Source organism: Chlorocebus sabaeus, chromosome 16, assembly GCF_047675955.1.
Source record: "Chlorocebus sabaeus isolate Y175 chromosome 16, mChlSab1.0.hap1, whole genome shotgun sequence".
In the NCBI taxonomy this organism is placed as follows: Eukaryota; Metazoa; Chordata; class Mammalia; order Primates; family Cercopithecidae; genus Chlorocebus; species Chlorocebus sabaeus.
Genome location: NC_132919.1, coordinates 51,318,128 through 51,335,278, shown reverse-complemented (window position 1 = coordinate 51,335,278; position 17,151 = coordinate 51,318,128). Strand labels below are relative to the sequence as shown.

Sequence of the window (17,151 nt, the reverse complement as noted above, 5' to 3'; positions counted from 1 at the left end):
GCTGCCCATCCCTCCCTTCTCCTCTGTTGTCCTGCCCTGGCCCCTGGTCTAAGGATCGTTGCCAACCTGTACTTTAATCTCCTGCCCCACCAGGGTCCGAGTCCGCTACCAGAAGCGACAGAAGCTGCAGTTTGAAACTAAGCTGGGCATGAACTCTCCCTTCTGAGCCACTGGCTGTGGCGGCCGTAGTTGCCCCCATCCCTGGGGCTAAAGCCAGACCCACTTCTGAACAGGGGAGTTGGTATCATGAATGTTTCCGGGTTTGCTCCTGTACCCGTGGCACTGGAAGCCCAGCTCCCCGTGTCAGACCCCGCTGTCTTCCTGGGCCCTGGGGCTCACTGTGGAGGAGCTGACGGCCTGGGCCCTTGGCCAGTCCTGGCTCTTCTCTGGGCCTCACCAGGGACACTCTTGAATGTATGGCCTCAGGCGCTCCCTAGAGGGGCCCTCAACCCCCTCACCTGTGGGCTGCCCCCTTGGGGATCCCTTGCCCCCCAGTGCCTCTGCTCGTGGGTCCCTGGACATGGCCTTGAAGCGAACCTTCTTTGGAGAAGCAACAGCAGCAGCCTTGGCCAACGCGTCCAACTCCCAAGGCTGCCGTGGAGGGCAGGGTGGTGGTGCTTGCCTGGATGTGGCCCCGAGTGCCTCCCCTCCCTCCCTCTGCGGGGGAGTCTCCCGCCTGAACCTGAAGATGGAGCAGGGCCCCGCTTTGCCCTGGAGCCTCTTCCTGTGCCTGGCTCAAGCTGGCTGCCTGTCAGTCTCGGGGAATCTGGCCCAGGTCTCCTCAGCCTCTGCCCCAGTTCTGGGAGAAGTTTCTACTGGTGTATATTTTTTACTGGAAATGAGCCTTTTAGGGATGAATGTAGACTGGTTTGTATTAAAATGTGTCAATTGCTAAGAAACACCTGTGGCTGGTCTGTAAGGCCACTGCAGGGTCTGCCCACCCACGGTGGTGGCTGGCAAAGGGAGGCCTCAGCCTTCCTCCATCTACGCTGGTGGGTCCCTCAGATCTGGCTCAGGCGAGACCCCTGGGGTCGGGGTCCCCATGTCACAGAGGCAAACACACAGCCCAGTCACGTGGAATGGTGTTTTCATTGGTGTTAGTTGGGGGAAGAGGTTAATGGTTACAGAGCCAGGGCCTGGGCCAACGGGGTCAGGCTCTCCCTGCCCTCAGGTGGGCAGCTGGGGCTCCTGCTATGGTCCGAAGCCCCTCCCCCATTGTGTCCTCTCAGGCAGTTAATAGATAGAATAAATTCCATTTAAAATATATGCATTTCTCTCTGCTTAAAAAATAACATTTACAATTGAAAAGTTAGGACTTGTGGGATCTGTTAACCCAACTGCCTCCCACCCCTGCTAGCTCTGCCTCAGTGAGGGAAGGCGGGGGCAGGAGCTGCCTGGGCACCACCGCTGTGTATTTACATGTCCTCTGTACACCTACGGAGAGGGGGCCCGGCCAGACACATGCCTCCTCCAGCCTCTCAGGGCCTGGGCAGGATGGTGGGTGGCAAGAGGCATTCCCTTGGCACAACAACTTGGGACACAGGCTGGAGGGTGCAGAGAAAGCACCCCCAGAGCCCCACCCCCGCTTCCTCCCTGAGGAGAGAGCTCTTACCAGGGTCCCTGTCCAGGAGCAGGGCTGTCGGTCAGATCACCCTGGGAGGGGCTTGGCTGAGATGCAGCGGAGGCCCCTCGCTAGTCAGGTTCTGAGAAGCTGGGCTGCCCCATGAGAGCTGCGGTGCCCACAGCCACTGGCTTGGAGTGGGAAGGGGCCCTGCTAGGAGGGGCGCTTCAGCCTGACCAGCCTTTGGCCCATCCCTAGGGTGGCAGGGGCCTCTTTTGTGCTGGGGCAAAGGCAGTGGACTTCGGCAGGTCACAGTGGGCACTGCTGGAGGGCTCAGTCCAGCATGGCGTCCAGCTGGTCAGCCAGGGCATCGAACATGGTGCTGATGTCATCCAGAATGTGCTTGGTGGAGGCACTGGGGGCGCTGCAGCAAGGGGAAGGATGCGGTCAGATTAGCCACTGGCCTGTACCCCACTGGCCCTGGGGCAGGGAGCTGTCATAGCTCCCAGAGGCTCAGAGAGGCAAGTGACCGGCCAGGCTCATGTGCCTCTTAAATGGCAGCCACGGCCGGGCGCGGTGGCTCAAGCCTGTAATCCCAGCACTTTGGGAGGCCGAGATGGGCGGATCACGAGGTCAGGAGATCGAGACCATCCTGGCTAACACGGTGAAACCCCGTCTCTACTAAAAACACACACAAAAAAACTAGCCGGGCGAAGTGGCGGGCGCCAGTAGTCCCAGCTACTCGGGAGGCTGAGGCAGGAGAATGGCGTAAACTCGGGAGGCGGAGCTTGCAGTGAGCTGAGATCCGGCCACTGCACTCCAGCCCGGGCGACAGAGCAAGACTCCGTCTCCAAAAAAAAAAAAAAAAAAAAAAAAAAATTGGCAGCCACCAAGATTCCCTTATCTGGGTGAGTCCAGCACCTGGCCTCTTATCCCATTAGTGCCTGCAATGTCCCCCTCCAACATCCCCATGGTCCCTGGGCAGAGGATGCAGGGAGCACCATTTCTCCGCAGCCTTCTCTCCCTCCCCATCCGGCCCCCCTCACCCCTCTTGCTCCTCCGTGCCAATGCTCTTCTCTGCGGCTCTCAGTGCAGCTGCCAGGGACGAGCTGGTCTGCTCTAGTCTCTGCTGGGCCTGGCCTGGGCCCACAGTCCCAGTGCTCTCAGGCCGTGGAGGAGGCACCGGGCGGGGGCCGAGCCGGGACGCTAGCTTAGGGCCAGAAAATGCCAGCTGGGTGCAGGCCACTGACACAGGCTTGGGGGCTGTTCCTGCAGAGACAAAATGGTTGGCCTGGGACTTGGCTGAGCCAGACATAACCCTGCTAGCAGTGCCTCTCCCACAGGCCTCCCCTTACCTGCTCCGGGCACCTTGAGGAGGGTGGCAGGGGCGGCTGGGGGTTCTGTCTCCCCATTCCACCGACTAGCAGCTGAGCTTTCCAGACCTGGCCCTGGGCAGGGTGGCACCGGAGGCTGCGTGGCAGGGCTGGGAGCAAGGGGGGTTGGAACTCCTTGGGCTGGAAGGCTGCTGGGCTCGGGCTGGGGAGGGCTAGAAGCTAAAGGAGACTCGCCAGGAGTTGGGGAAGACAGGGGGGCAGCGGGGTCAGGCATGGCACTGGCCACCCCGAAGGCCAGCAGTGCGGTCTGCAGCGGCTCTCTCTCGCGGCACTTGGGCCTCCGCTTCACAGTGTCTGATTCCGTGAGGTTGAAATCAAGGCCAGGGGGCACGGGTGTCTCTCGGGGCGGGGGACCAGCGGGCTTCGGGCGTTGTTTGATGGTCAGGTTCCCTTCCTCTGCAAACGGCAGCCCTTCCCCAGAGCTGCCCCGAGATGGGGGCATCCCCTCGGGGCCTGGCTCCTCCTCCTCTGTGTCTGATGCAGGCCCAGCTGGGGCAGGTGGGCCAGTGGGCTCTGAGGGGCCAGCGGGTTCACTCAGTGTTCGCCTTCGGGGCCCTGTGGCCCCTTCCTTGGGCCCTGGGCTCCCATCTAGTGGAGGTGGCTCCGGGCTAGGGCCAGAGACGGAGCTGAGGCGCTTGGGGGGTGGGGGCGGGGGGCCTTTGCGCCGGGCCCGCAGGGCGAAGGACTGGCTGCGAGGAGTTCCCCGAGCTGGAGTTGGGGTCACGCTAGGACTGGTCCGGACAAGGGCGCTGCGTCCTGGCCGCCGGGTAAGGGTAGCATAACTGCCCAGGGCGCTGCCCACCGGCCCTTCGGCCTCCCCTTCAGCATCCCCCTCTGTGGGGCCAGGGCGGCTTAGGCTGTGGGACCGGCGTTTAGGTCGAGGCGGGTCTGGGGGAGTGGCAGGGGGCCCAGCCAAATAGGAGAAGGCCCAGGGTGCGCCAGGAGGTGGCCCTGGGGCTGGGCTGGAGGGTGAGCCCTGGGGGTACATAAAAACATAGGGTGGGGGTCCTTGGCCAGGAAGTGAGGAACAAAGCTTAGGGGGCCGCTCTGTGCCCTCTGGAAGGTTCCTCTCCTGGGGGTTGCCGGGATCTCCACCGCTGGGCTGTGGGGCAGGCGGTTCCTGTGAGTGGCCAGACCCCCGTGAGCGTGCCCCGATGCTCTCCTGGCTGGGAGAGCGGGCAGGTGGAAGGGGGAGTGGTTCAGGGCCACCCCCTGCCATGGCCGCTTGTAGCTCTGGGCTTAGTTCGCTGCCCTGGAAGGTGAGGAGCCGTGGGCCAGTCGTAGCTGGGCCTTCCCCGTTCTCCAGCCCCTCGATGGCCATCAGCTCCGGACCCTTGGCCAGCCGGCGCCCACCTTCGCTGAGGGCCTCCCCCTGCAGCAGACCCCGCCGAAGCTCTGCCAGTCGCTTCACCCCCAGCATGAGCTTCTTCTGATGCCCTGACATGGGGGACGGAAGTGGCAAGGTTAGCTGGGGCTGGAGTTGTCCTGGTCACCGCTGGGTCCCATTCTCTCTCCTCTTGGAGACCCCGGAGGCAGGTGGGGGCCCAACCGGGCCTCAGGGCAGTCCTTACCGAGCTTGTTGACCCCAATCTCCTGCAGCTCCTCCCAGGTGAGGTCGGCCACCAGCCCCATGGAGTCGTAGCCACTGCTCACCAGCTGCTTGTGGTACTGCGGCAGCCCCAGTGCACACAGCCACTCCAGCAGGTCCGTCTGGAAGAGCACCGTCCTCAGAACAGCTCCCAGCCAGCCTCCGCCCCCAGCCAGAGGGGAAAAGGCACTGCAAAGCCACAGCTGAGGGTGACAGCACATGCCCCACTCCCCAGTCACCCTTGATGGCTCACTGGGATGTAGCTGGGCAGCCACTCGGCGATGCTGAGCTGAGCGATCTCGGAGGCGATCTTCTTCCTGTGCCCAGGCTTGGTCACCCCGATGGCCGTTAGGTCCTGCCACACAGAGTCTGGCCATCAGGCCCCTCCCTTGCCTGCTGGGCCCTCCCCTGCCCACTGGGCACTGCTTCCCAGCTGCAGCACCCACCTCAGGCGTCATGCGGCTGATGGTAGGCACATCATAGCCGGCCTGCAGAAAGTGGGCAGTGTAGCCCTCCAGCTGGAACTCGCTTAGCCAGTTATGAATGGCCTGCGCGTCCTGCAGGTGGGGGAAGGCGGCAGAATTAGCAGAAGCTGGACCAAGGCCCCAGCCCCCACCAGGGGCTCAGGGCCTGCCTGAGTGGGGCTTCAGTCCAGAGGCCCTTGCATCTCCCCTGCCCTACCCACCCCAAGGCCCACAGTGCACCCCAATGGAGGTCACACCTTCCCCTCCAGCAGCTGTTCCGGCCGCACGTCCTGGGTGAAGATCTGCTCCCCAGAGCGGCAGTTGGTCAGAGGGTGGTGGCTCAGGTTGTCTTCAAGGAGGGAGAAAAATGGAATGGAGAGGTGGCAGGAGGAAGTGGTGCCTACCCTCGGCCTCCTTACCTGCACCTCTCCTAGCCAACCCAGGTCCCCTGACCCTTCCTACCTGCCAGGGACGGTGGGTGGAGTCCTGGCAGCACCTGGTCCTCTCCGGCTGAGGGCAGTGGCTGGAGACAGGGCAGGAGCCAACTCAGCATGAGGGGAACTGGCAGTGGGGGGTGAGCCCTGCCCTGGTCCGTGACCCCACCATCCTACCTGGGCGTTCTCAATCAGGAGGCCAGGGCCGTGGCCGTTAGTGCCCTCAGAGCTCTGCCCGCTGCCGGCACTGCGGATGCTGCCCACGCTGCCCTCGCTGCCCACGCTATTCCTGTCACCTGCTGTGGGGGACAGAAGCCAAAGGGTCAGAGCCCCAAGGGATGCTGCCGACAGCTGACTGGCAGCTTGCCCAGGCCACACGCCCACACAGTGCCCAGCACTGCCCCCTGGGAGCAGGTACCTGGGCTGTCTGGGCTGAGGCCCACCCGAGGGAGCTGGCTGTAGGTAAGAGGGTGCGGGGGTTCTTCGGCAGGAGGCTGTGGTGTTCGGGAGAAGCCTGGGCGCAGGGGGGTGGGTGCGGAGGGGAGGCGGGCTGCAGGGATGCCCACCCGCTTGCTGACCACCTCGACAATGCCCGGGGGGAAGTAGCCTATGCGGTCTGTGCCCCTCTGGCTCTCGTGGATGTGGCCCTTCCAGCGGCCGTCGGGATGCTGTTCCAGCACCTGTGGCCAGGGGTGGGGAGTGGGGACGGTCACTCCCAGCACCAGGCAAGTGGCAAACAGTTGTCTCTACAGCTGCGGTCCGGCAACCCTGGTCCAGCTCTTCCCCTACCCCTGAGGTGTTGGCCTCTGATGCCCACACTGGCCCAAGTTCCACCCCTGCTGCCAGTAGCCAGCTCAATCTCCCCCGTGCCTCCAGGGCAAGCCCCAGTGGCAGCCTGTGGTCAAATCCCAGCTCTACTACTTGCTAGCTGTGTGACCTTGGGCAAGTCACTTTAATTTCTCTTGATTTTATTTTGTTTAATTCTGAATTTTGTCATCTCTAAAGAAGAAATGCTAATAGCACTGCCTTCCCTGGCTTTGGGAAGAATTAAATGAGAGTACATATAGAGACCTCAGATCAGAACCTGGTAACATAGCGGGTACCCAAATAAGTAACAGCAATCATCTGTATTTGCAATGCCTGCTTGGGGTCCCTCACCGTGATGACATCCCCTGCCCGGACATTGAGAGCAGTGGGATCGTGGAGATTCCAGAAATCCTTAAGTGCTCGGACCTTCAGGATCCCTGAGGCCTCTAAGAGAATGGGGCGGGGGACAGGTGTCATCTAAGGGTCCTTAGGGCATCTTTCCACCCCTCATCCCCTTGACAACCCTCCCCCAGGGACATCCACTCCCCCTCCACATCCTGGTACCCACTTGAGCAGCTCCAGGCCCCCCTGGGCAGGGTATCCTCCCCCACACTCACCCCGAAGTAGTTGCTTGATTTCCCGGCTGGCCTGGGAGGTGGTGAACTGATTCACTATGTCCAGCGCCGTCTGGTTATATGTGTTCCGGATGTTCACGTCCACACCTCCCTGGGTGCACAGCGTCGCATGAGCACACACTGGGCACTTTGACACCACTCACCCGATTCTCTTAGCTACCCGGGACATAGGTACTATTATCATTTTCAGATTTTACAGATGAAGAAATAGAAGCTCAGGGACTCAGTCAAGGACAAGCTCAAGTTCATTCAGCTAGTAAGAGGCACATCTGGGGTGCCAATCAGGTTGGTCTGTCCCCGATCCATCTGCACTGCCTCGGCACCATTCAGAAGGAAGTCAGGCCTCTTCCCTGATGCCAATGCAAAAACCATGCTGGAGTCCTCCGTCCCGTACCTCCCCAGCCCAGTTGGGGCACAGGGCAGAGGCTCCATGGACACCTGCGAGGGAGCAGGGGCCCACACCCACCTCCAGGAGCAGCCGCACCACCTCGGTCTTGCCATACAGCGCGGCCTCGTGGAGCGCCGTACCCGTCTTGGTCTGGCGGTTGATCTCGATCCCAGCTCTCAGGAGCTGCCTGCAGTGGACAAGGGGAGTCACAGGGGAAGTGGGGCAGGAGGGGGTGCTGACTGCTGGGGGCCTGGGAGATAGAGAGCCCGGGGGATGAGGGCAGCAGGGGAGGGCACTGAGGGGCACCAATTGTCCCGCAGGCAGGCAAAGAGGAAGCGGGGGGACCCCAAGAGTACCTGATGACTTCTCTGTGGCCATTCTTGGCAGCCAAGTGCAGGGGCGTGGTATAGTTGGGGTCACAAGGGTCCTTGGCCTCGCCCTCCAGCAGCGCCACACATAAGTGGCTGTTCAGTAGCAGCTGGGCCACCTGCAGCACCCAGCGCCCAGTTAGAGCCTCCTCCTGAGACCCTGTAGACGTCCAGGACCCAGCACCCCAAGGCTGCAGGCCTCACCTTGAGTCGGCCAAATTCACAGGCCAGGTCCAGGGGTGTCTTCTTGGCCTTGTTGACCAGGCATGGGTTGGACTGATGTTGGAGGAGCATTTCTGACTGGGGTGGGAGGAGCCAAGTGAGGGGGCCTGGCCTGTCCGGCACCCCACCCTGCCCTGCGCCATGCCCCTGTGGGCAGCCTCACGTACCACCTCATAGTGTCCATACTGCGCGGCCAGGTGAAGGGGGATCTGTCCGTCCAGCGAGGCGGCATTGACGGCCGCAGAGGCGCGCAGCAGCAGCTTCACAGGCTCCAGCCGGCCCTGCCAGGCTGCGTAGTGCAGCGGGCGCATGCCTGGCAGGAGGAAAGCGATTCTGAGGGAGGTCCTGGGATGGCCTTGGGGGTGGAGAGGAACTGAGCAGAGGATGGAGCCAGCCCAGCTGGGAGGGCAGAACCCAAGGGGATGCAATGCTGGCTCCATCCAGGTGTGGTTAGGAAGAGGTCCAGCTTGACAGGGCTGAAGCCAGAGTCCTGCTGTGCCCACCACGGATCATGATGATCCCAGGACAGCAGCAAAACCTCGCTGAGCCTCAACCTACTCATCTGAATAATGGGATGTTAGTACCACTCCCCTGCGCAAGAAAGCTGTGAAGATTAAACAGGGAAAAGCCACTTGCAAGCCCAGAGATGCTGTGCTAACAACTATTAGCATTGCTACGTTGTCATGGGAGCAAGTTCTGGTCCCAGGGTCTGGGTAGGGCCCCTACCTGCCTGGACTGGGAGTCGGGGGCACATGGGGGTCTCACCATTGCTGTCCTTGATGTCAACAGTGGCCTGAGCCTCTAGCAGCAAGGCTATGAGCTCCAAGCTGCCCCCCAAAGCAGCGTGGTGGAGGGCAGAGAATCTGGTGTGGGAGGACACAAAGTTGGGGTGTTGGTGGGCAGCCCCCACCCTCAAATCCTGGTCTTCCATACCCAAACCTATCCTGGGGCTGGCAGGGATGGGTTACTGACACCCCCACAACCCCGCCAGCCCTGCCATGGGAGCGCAGTGGCTGGCCCCCCGATACCTCACCAGCCCTGCCGTGGGAGCGCAGTGGCTGAGCCCCCCATACCCCACCAGCCCTGCCGTGGGAGCACAGTGGCTGATCCCCCCCACACCCCACCACCCCTGCCGTGGGAGCGCAGTGGCTGAGCCCCCCACACCCCGCCAGCCCTGCCGTGGGAGCGCAGTGGCTGAGCCCCCCACACCCCGCCAGCCCTGCCGTGGGAGCGCAGTGGCTGAGCCACAGAATGAAAGAGCTCAGTGTCTGTGCTGAGAGGCCTGTTTGTCTCGCCCCCCCCCGACCAGCTGGCCCAGGGGAGGGGGCCGTGGGAGCAGAAGCCTGAGGGCTCCTACCCTCCAGGGAGAAAAGGGGGCCCCAAAGGAATCTGACCCCAGGAGGCCCCGCAGAGAGGCACCAAGGCCCCTCCCCTCACTCAGCGCTAACTCCACGGGTGGGCGGGTGCCCCCTCCCTCCAGCCCAGGGACAGGACCCACAGCTCGCAGCAAATACACTTCCAGGGCCAAGTTTGAGAGGGAAAGGGGCTCTGGGCCTCAGGGTCTTTCCCTCCAGCCCTGCCCCCGGGGCTCTGCTGGCCCCACCCGGCAGCTCTGCAGAGGGACGGGGCTCCCACTCACCCGTCAGCGTCCTGGTAGTTCACGTTGAGCCTCTTTGTGGAGCCCAGGAGCTCTGGGGGTCAGGGCAGGAGGTGTCAGGGCCATCAGATGACTGCCCTCACCCAGCATCCCTCCCCCCGCCTGTCACAGCCCGGCTGACCTCTTGGCATGCAGGAAAGCACCTGCCCCATGGCCTTTCGCCCGTCCCGTCCCCGTGGCTTCCCACCCTGGCCCACCGGCCCAGCAGCCTGAGGGCAGTGAGGGCAGGATGCTGCTGCGGCAGTGGGCTGGCTTCCCCTCGCCCCAGCCCCGCGTGTTTATAGAGCCAAAGGGGGCGGGGGGTGGGACTGGCACCATGTGCCCTCAGTGGACAGGCCCACGGTGTGCATGGTTAGCATTCCTGCCTGAATGGGCCAGGCAGCTGGTCACGTTGTCCTACTGGACCAAGGGGCCAGGGGAGAGAAGGAAAGAGGCACTAGGTATTCAAGGGCAGGCCACGATGCCCAGTCCTGGGGCATCCCCGGGGAAGGTGACATTAGAAAGACCTCTACCCAACACTGGCTCTGCCAGGCGCCAGCTGTGTGACTGTGACAAGTCATTTAACCTCCCAGGCTCAGTGTCCTCAACTGTGAAATGAGCTGATCAGAACCTGCTCACGGGGCTGTGAGTACAGTGCCTGACCTTGTCACATGCAAAGACAGGAGCTCTCACCATCTAGCCCTCCTGACGTGTTGGCCAATACCATCCCGATGTTAGGGTGATGGTCCTCCAACAAGAGCTGGCACAGGGCCCGCACTGTCCCCATTGGGATCCCCATGGGTGCTCAGACTGCCCAGAGAGTCACTGCTACTGCTGACTCCACACCTACAGGGTCTTAGCTGAGGTGTCCATGCCCTGGACAAGGACTCTGCAGGTTGATGGCAAGAGGAGCTGGGGCCACCCCCCCTCGGGGCAGGGTTCAGGCAGGTGTGCTCCCTGTGAGAGCCAGGGAACTGGTGGGAGTGGTTCTTGAAGCGCTGGGGAGGGAAGGAAGGCCTGTCGTCATGGGCGGCCTCTGCCTCCTGCTAGAACCCACCCTGCAGGGAAGGAGTGGGCCTGGCTCAGCCAGGCCGGGCGGAGTGCCAAGCGTGCTGGCTCAGGCCTGCCCCCCAGGCTCCGGTGGGCCCCCGAATACCCCAGTAGCCTGGGCAGGACAGGGCTTCATTCCAACAGGGAGGGGAGGGACCAACCTGGCAGTGGGGAGCATGGCACGGGGAGGGAGGGGACAGCTACACTGAGGGCCAAGCTGAAGGACACTGTGCCACCAAGGTAAGGACAGAGCCCGGGAGGGACAAAACGCTAAAGGGGCTGTGGCCACTGGGAAGAAACACAGACCTCCATTTTCCTCCAGTCCCCTTGGAAAGTCCTTGTCATACAGAACCATTTGAGGCAGTAGAAAGAAGAGAGGCTCTAGAAGCAGAAGCGCTCAGTTCAAATGCTCACTCTGGCTGTGTGACCCTGGCCTGCCACGGTACCTCTCTGAGCCCCAGTGGAGACAATGCGGTCAGCAGGGAAGAGACACAGAGCGCCCTTCAAGCTGCCCACGCTTCCCTTAGCCCTCCTCCTCCAATAGCCTGGACAATTTGGGATGAGGCAGCTGGGTGGCGGGATGCAGTCCCTCCAGGGAGGGGCAGGACAACGTGACAGGCAGGACAGGAACAGGGCAAGGGCCAGGCTGGGTGGCTCCGTTCTTTACAGAACAATGGCCGGAAAGGCGGTGGGGAAGAGGCTCAGAGTGACCGGGCTGGGGACCCTGGCGGGAGGGCAGAGGGTCTCGGTTCCTGGCAGTGACTCCAGGCACTTCCCCTGCGGTACAACCTTCTTCCCCGGCCTGGTGCTGGGGGTGGAAGGGTGGCTCCTGATTTAGGCTCCCGGGCAGAGGATGTGAGCTCAGCCGGCCGCCCCAGCATACCCCATTTCCTCTGGCCAAAGAAGGAGATTGTTCAGAAAAGGGAGTGGTGCGGCGAGGGGTGGGGAGCAGGGCCAGGGCAACTGTACCCCTCTTCTCTCAGCCACCTGTTCCCTGAATTAGGGAATTGCCCTGATATCAAATGGAGGAGGCTGAGGGAGCACCTCCCGCCTCCCTGTTCTCTCTCTGGATAGCTATAAAGCTTCAGCTAACCCCCAGAAGGAAAAAGGGGAGCCCTGACAACTCCCTTTTAGCAGTTTCCTTTGCCTTCCTGTGATATGGAGCAACAGTCCTCAGCCTCACTTCTGACAACTGCATCAGAATCACTGGGAGAACTTTCTGATTCACAGAGTCCCAGGCCCTCTCTGACAGTCCGATTTTGAGGAGAGTTCAAGGAGTCTACACTTTTTTTTTTGTTGTTGTTGAGACGAGTCTTGCTTTGTCGCCCAGGCTGGACTGCAGGGGCCGGATCTCAGCTCACTACAAGCTCCGCCTCCCGGGTTCACGCCATTCTCCTGCCTCAGCCTCCCAAGTAACTGGGACTACAGGCGCCCGCCACCTCGCCCGGCTAGTTTTTTTGTATTTTTTTAGTATAGACGGGGTTTCACTGTGTTCGCCAGGATGGTCTTGATCTCCTGACCTCGTGATCCACCCGTCTCGGCCTCCCAAAGTGCTGGGATTACAGGCTTGAGCCACCGCGCCCGGCCGAGTCTACACTTTTATTTTTATTTATGTATTACTTTCTGAGATAGGGTCTTGCTCTGTTGTCCAGGTTGGAGTGTAGTGGCACGATCTCGGCTCACTAAAGCCTTGACCTCCCCAACTCAAGCGATCCTCCCACCTCAGCCTCCTGAATAGGCGGGACTACAGGCGTGTGCCACCATGCCCAGATCATTTCTTAATTTTTTTGTAGAGATGGCATCGTACTATGTTGCCCAGGCCAGTCTCAAACTCCTAGGCTAACTAGGAGTCCTGGGGGATTCCTTCCTGTGCACAGGGCCAATAGGACTATAGGTGTGTGCATCACGGCCGGCCCAGTCCGCACTTTTGAAACAATCCCTAGGCCAGCATGGTGGCACTGCCTGTAGTACTAGCCACTCAGGAGGCTGAGGTGGGAGGATGAGGCAGGAGGATCACTAGAGCCCAGGAGTTCAAGGCTGGGCAACATAGTGAGACTCCATCTCTTTCCCTATCTTTTTTTTTTTTTTTTGAGACAGACTCTTGCTCTGTTGCCCAGGCTGGAGTGCAGTGGTACAATCTCAGCTTACTGCAACCTCTGTCTCCCAGGTTAAAGCGATCCTCCTGCTTCATCCTCCAGAGTAGCTGGGACTACAGGCATTCGCCACCACACTGAGCTAATTTTTGTATTTTTAGTAGAGACGGGGCTTCACCATGTTGCCCAGGCTGGTCTCGAACTGCTGACATCAAGTGATCTGCCCACCTCAGCCTCCCAAAGTGAGACCCCATCTCTTTAAAAAGAAAAGAACAGAACAATCCCTAGGTAATTCTGATGGGCAGCTGAGTGTGGAGCATAGGGGACAGGGTGCAGCTTTGCCTCTGCTCTGCCATGCTATGGCTGTGTGACTTTAGGCAAGTCACTAACCCTCTCTGAGCATCACTTTCCTTATCTACAGAACGGATATTGAAATACTTATCTCACAGATAAGTGAGGAAATTATAATATTTCATAGATTATAAGGTTTGCAAATGTCACCTTGTGATCTCACTTTTGTCACCAGCCTCTCTAGCTTCTTAGAGGACTGGGAGGGGAGGCACAGTGCGAGGGCCTCACAAGGAATCCCAGGCCCCAGTCACGCTGTGCCTGCGCCTACAGCCTGTGCAGGGTGAATTCTCCCCTTTGGGACTGAGGGAAGGGACCTCCTTCCCCACAGATGTTTCCCACTGGGCACAAGGGACCTTCTCAGAGCCTAAGAGTCTGGCTCTGCAGTTCCCGCCACCAGCCTTCAAACCCCTCCCTCCTGCCCTCCCTAGGGCCTCACTTTGAGGCCCCAGAGCGGTGAGGCTAGCAGCAGCTTGACCAAGGCCCCACTGGGCAGGTTGCCAAAAACAACACAGAGGTGAGAGAGGAGACAGAGGAGGGGAGTGGCTGCACTGCTGGACCTTAGGGCCCTCCCCTGGGACCTCCTTAGCACCTCCCCAGTGGCACCCACCCTGTGTCCACTTCCCTAGGCACAAAGACCATCCCATGGCTCCACCTCTCCAGGCCCTGCGTCTCCTGCTCCGGTGTGCCAGTGGACGCATGAGGTTAAGGCCCTTCCTCTGGCACCCATACCCCAGGTGTTCAGGGAGCCTGGGGTACTCCTTCCTGTGCACAGGGCCAAGGTGTACCTTGGGGCTAGAGCCCCTGAACTCCAGAGGAGACCCTCCCATCCAGGGAACTCCTCCTGCCTCAATCTGGTGGCAGGAACCACCTCCTGCTCATGCTGATCTGGGATCTCAAGGTGACAAGTCCAGTGGCCTCTTGGGACAGCCCAGAGAGCTCTCCCTGAAGCCCAGATGTCTGTTCTCCCTGTGGGGGGTCACACCACAGAGGGACCCACGACATGGAGCTTAGGTGTGGCCACTTGTGCCTGGAGCCCCCACGGCCCAGTCAGGTCCCAAGGTGAGGTGAAAACTTCCAGTAAATGAGCTCTGGCCACACCCCACCCCAGGGCAAACATGTCAGGGGAAGAGAAACTTTAGCAAGTTGTTAGAGAGTGTTGAACTTTCTTTAAGCAGTACAACTCCCTTTTTAAAAGCTATCTTGTGGGCCTGGTGCGGTGGTTCACGCCTGTAATCCTAGCACTTTGGGAGGCTGAAGCGGGTGGATCACCTGAGGTCAGGAGTTTGAGACCAGCCTGATGAAGATAGTGAAACCCCGTCTCTAGTAAAAATACAAAAATTAGCCAGGCGTGGTGTCAGGCGCCTGTAATCCCAGCTACTCAGGAGGCTGAGGCAGAAGAATCGCTTGAACCCGGGAGGCAGAGGCTGCAGTGAGCTGAGATCATGTCACTGCACTCCAGCCTGGGTGAGAAAGCAAGACTCTGTCTCAAAAAAAAAAAAAAAAAAAAAAGCTATCTTATAGATATCCTCTTAAGACACAAACACAGAGATGCTCTGGTTGGAATGTATGCATTTGAGGTTGGGGGTAGGGATGAAGTTCTATCTATTCAGTCTTCTCTAAGCCATTGTCAGAAACCTCATGTCTCCAAAGAACACATCAGAAAGGCCACCTGCTAGAAGGCAACTCCACCAAGACAGGAATTTAGGTCTGTTTTGTTCACCACCATGGTCAGTGCTCAGAACAGAGCCTGTGCCAGCCATGGTGACTCATGCCTGTAATCCTAGCACTTTGGGAGGCCTAGGTGGGCAGATCACTTGAGGTCTGGAGTTCGAGACCAATCTGGTCAACATGGTGAAACACCATCTCTACCAAAAATATTTTTAAAAATTAGCTGGGTGTGGTTGCACACACCTGTAATCCCAGCTACTGGGGAGGCCGAGGCAGGAGAATGGCTTGAACCCAGAAGGCGGAGGTTCCAGTGAGTCGAGATCCTGCCACTGTACTCCAGCCTGGGTGACAAGCAATAGGCACTCAATAACAATGTGAATGAACGTACTTCAACCCTCTCATTTTGCAGACAAGGAAACTGCAGCCCAGAGAGGTTAAGTGACTTGCCTAAGGACACACAGCAAGGGGGACCCAACTTTCTCTCTGGCTCTCTCACACAGAGGCACTTCTTATTGAGAACAAGACAGTCCACCCTCCTCAAATATGCAGATCACAGTGACCCCTCCCCCCCAGCCTCTGTGAACTGAGCACTCAGAGGGCCTCAGCGGGATGCTCGTCCCACCCAGTACTCACTTGTCTTTGTGGCCTTGACCTTTGCCACCAGTTTCTGCACACCGGTCACATCTCCATTCTTGACAGCAAGGATCAGGTCCTGTTCACGACCCATCCTGGCTCCTGGGCTGAGCTCTGCGCTCAGGAGACCAGGGCAAAGGCAGGCAACGGATCCAAGATGGGGCGTCAGGACGCCATGCCGCAGCCCCTCAGAGGGCTCCCGGTTTCGGGGGAGCAAGTCTGGTATCCCAGGCAGCGGCTCCTCGTCAGGTGCTGAGGGATATTCCCAAAGATGCTCCGTGAACTGCCACCACACGAAGGAAAGCCAGCCTCTGAGGGGTGGAGGCTCTGGAAATCTGGATGGATATCAGCTCCGGGATGGGCCAGGACCGGGCACACCAATCTTCCAGGCTTGGCTGGGGAACACTAGTGCCCACCCAGAGAGCAGCCAGCATTCCCTTGGGCCTCAGGCAGCAGCGGTGCACTGGTCTCAGGGGTCAGGAAAAGGCACAGGGCCTCTGTCCAATGCTGGGCCACAGCCTGCAAGGGTCCCAGAAGTGGAGTGCAGAGGATGAGCAGAACAAGACCTCCAGGGAGCCCCCAAGCCACCCTGGCTCCCCTCGGAGTCGATGGTGATGCTGAGCCACTTGAAGTGCGGAAGAAGCTGCTGTGCATGAGAGGAGTATTGGTGGCGGGGAGGTGGCATTCTGGGAGGGGGAGGCTGAGTCACTGGCGCCCCAGGGCACCTGGCAGTACCTCAACCTTGGGCAGGAGGGGCCCTGGCAGCATGACATACTGGGGCAGGCCGGGCCACCAGCCTGTTCTCCACAGCCCGAGGCTCCGACACCCACAGACAACTGGCGGGCCAGGAGGTGGGGCCGAGAGGGTCAGGCACAGGCAGGCGGGCAAGGGTCACTCCCTGTCAAAGGCACCAGCCCCCAGATTCCTCTCTACGGAGGCTTCAAGGCTTCACTTTCATGGCTGGATGCCCTAGCCCTAGGGCTCTTTGTGAACGGAGGGCATGAAGTGCTTCTGGCCCCCCATTTCTGGGGGCTCTGCCTGCCAGAGAGGGAAGCTGCACAGCACCTGTTGCTGACCCGTCCTCACCCCTTGTGTGGGGTGGAGGAGCAGCTGGGCAGAGAACAGACACAGACACTGCTGACAAACGGGGCTCCCAAGCCCCCCAAGCCTGAACCTGATGCCCAGACCCTGGACTCCACTGCAGAGAAGCTTACGTCAGTTTCTCGGTGGCCGCGAATTTACTGCCAGAGTCTTGTGGCATGAGATCCGCGCAGGCCTGGGGCCCTGGCCGGGAACCCCTCACTCCCCAAACGTCCCAAGCCCAACCCAGGGGCACTCCCACGCGGAGCCCCCGGCAGACACGGGCGGAGGACGCCCTTGGCAGTGCCTGGGGTCGGGCTGGCTCCCCCGCCCCCCGGAATGTCCTTCCAGCGCCGCGCAACCCCCAGTCCAGCCCAGCCCAGGCCCACCGGGAAACAAAGCGGCGGGAGAAGCCGGGCGGGCCAAGTGCCCGAGGTGTAAACGCGGAGGATGGAAAAAGGGGCGCGAGAAGGACGGAAGGAGCGAGGAGATGGAGGCGCCCGCCGATCCCGCAAGAAAAGTTAGTTTGCGCCCGCCCCCATGGGCGCTGACCTCCAGCGCGGGCCCCGCAGCCTCACCTCTCCCGGCCGCCCGCCGGGGTCCGGCTGGCCCTGCTCGGTCCCTGGCACTCAGGACGGTGGCTCCCACTCCCCCCCTGCCCCCCTTTCTCCTTCTCCTTTTCCAAGGCCGGCTCGGCGCCTCCCGCAGGAAATCCCGCCCCTCCCCCCTCCCTCCAGCCGGATCGGGAACGGAGGGATCGTCCCGGCCGCGCAGTCAGA

The 17,151-nt window shown here is 60.6% G+C and overlaps 2 protein-coding genes across 12 annotated transcripts in view; one reads left to right on the top strand and one right to left on the bottom strand.

Moving 5' to 3' along the window:
* TMEM94 (transmembrane protein 94) overlaps positions 1-1,266 on the top strand; it is a 45,908-nt gene extending 44,642 nt beyond the window's left edge. For all 10 annotated transcript variants that reach the window (XM_008011751.3, XM_037993832.2, XM_073005037.1 and 7 more), the window contains one exon: positions 94-1,266. In XM_008011751.3, the coding sequence (XP_008009942.1) occupies positions 94-166 (73 nt within the window). In that variant the 3' untranslated portion in view covers positions 167-1,266. The remainder of the gene's footprint in view (positions 1-93) is intronic.
* CASKIN2 (CASK interacting protein 2) lies at positions 1,071-17,077 on the bottom strand. Of its 2 annotated transcripts, none has more exons than XM_008011754.3 (20): positions 16,951-17,077; positions 15,293-15,811; positions 9,501-9,552; positions 8,627-8,724; positions 8,029-8,174; positions 7,844-7,939; positions 7,628-7,758; positions 7,350-7,458; positions 6,866-6,974; positions 6,600-6,694; positions 5,860-6,121; positions 5,619-5,740; positions 5,470-5,530; positions 5,265-5,356; positions 4,990-5,100; positions 4,797-4,898; positions 4,527-4,665; positions 2,917-4,392; positions 2,608-2,830; positions 1,071-1,985 (listed from the first exon to the last, which is right to left on the bottom strand). In XM_008011754.3, the coding sequence occupies exons 2-20, from the start codon at positions 15,384-15,386 to the stop codon at positions 1,895-1,897; spliced, it is 3,609 nt and encodes a 1,202-aa protein (XP_008009945.3). In that variant the 5' UTR covers positions 15,387-15,811; positions 16,951-17,077; the 3' UTR covers positions 1,071-1,894. The 2 variants fall into 2 exon arrangements, with proteins under 2 accessions (XP_008009945.3, XP_037849761.2); XM_037993833.2 differs by lacking the exon at positions 16,951-17,077 and adding an exon at positions 14,903-15,000 and having other exon boundaries at positions 15,293-15,364.
* Between the last annotated feature and the right edge of the window lie 74 nt (positions 17,078-17,151).

Coding starts and splice junctions, on each gene's coding strand:
- CASKIN2 (XM_008011754.3), bottom strand. CDS start 15,386: ATGGGTCGTGAACAGGACCTGATCCTTGCTGTCAAGAATGGAGATGTG. Junction 6,975..7,349: donor TGGTGCGGCTGCTCCTGGAG/GTGGGTGTGGGC, acceptor CTGTGCACCCAG/GGAGGTGTGGACGTGAACAT. Junction 5,101..5,264: donor AACAGCTGCTGGAGGGGAAG/GTGTGACCTCCA, acceptor CCCCACCTGCAG/GACGCGCAGGCCATTCATAA.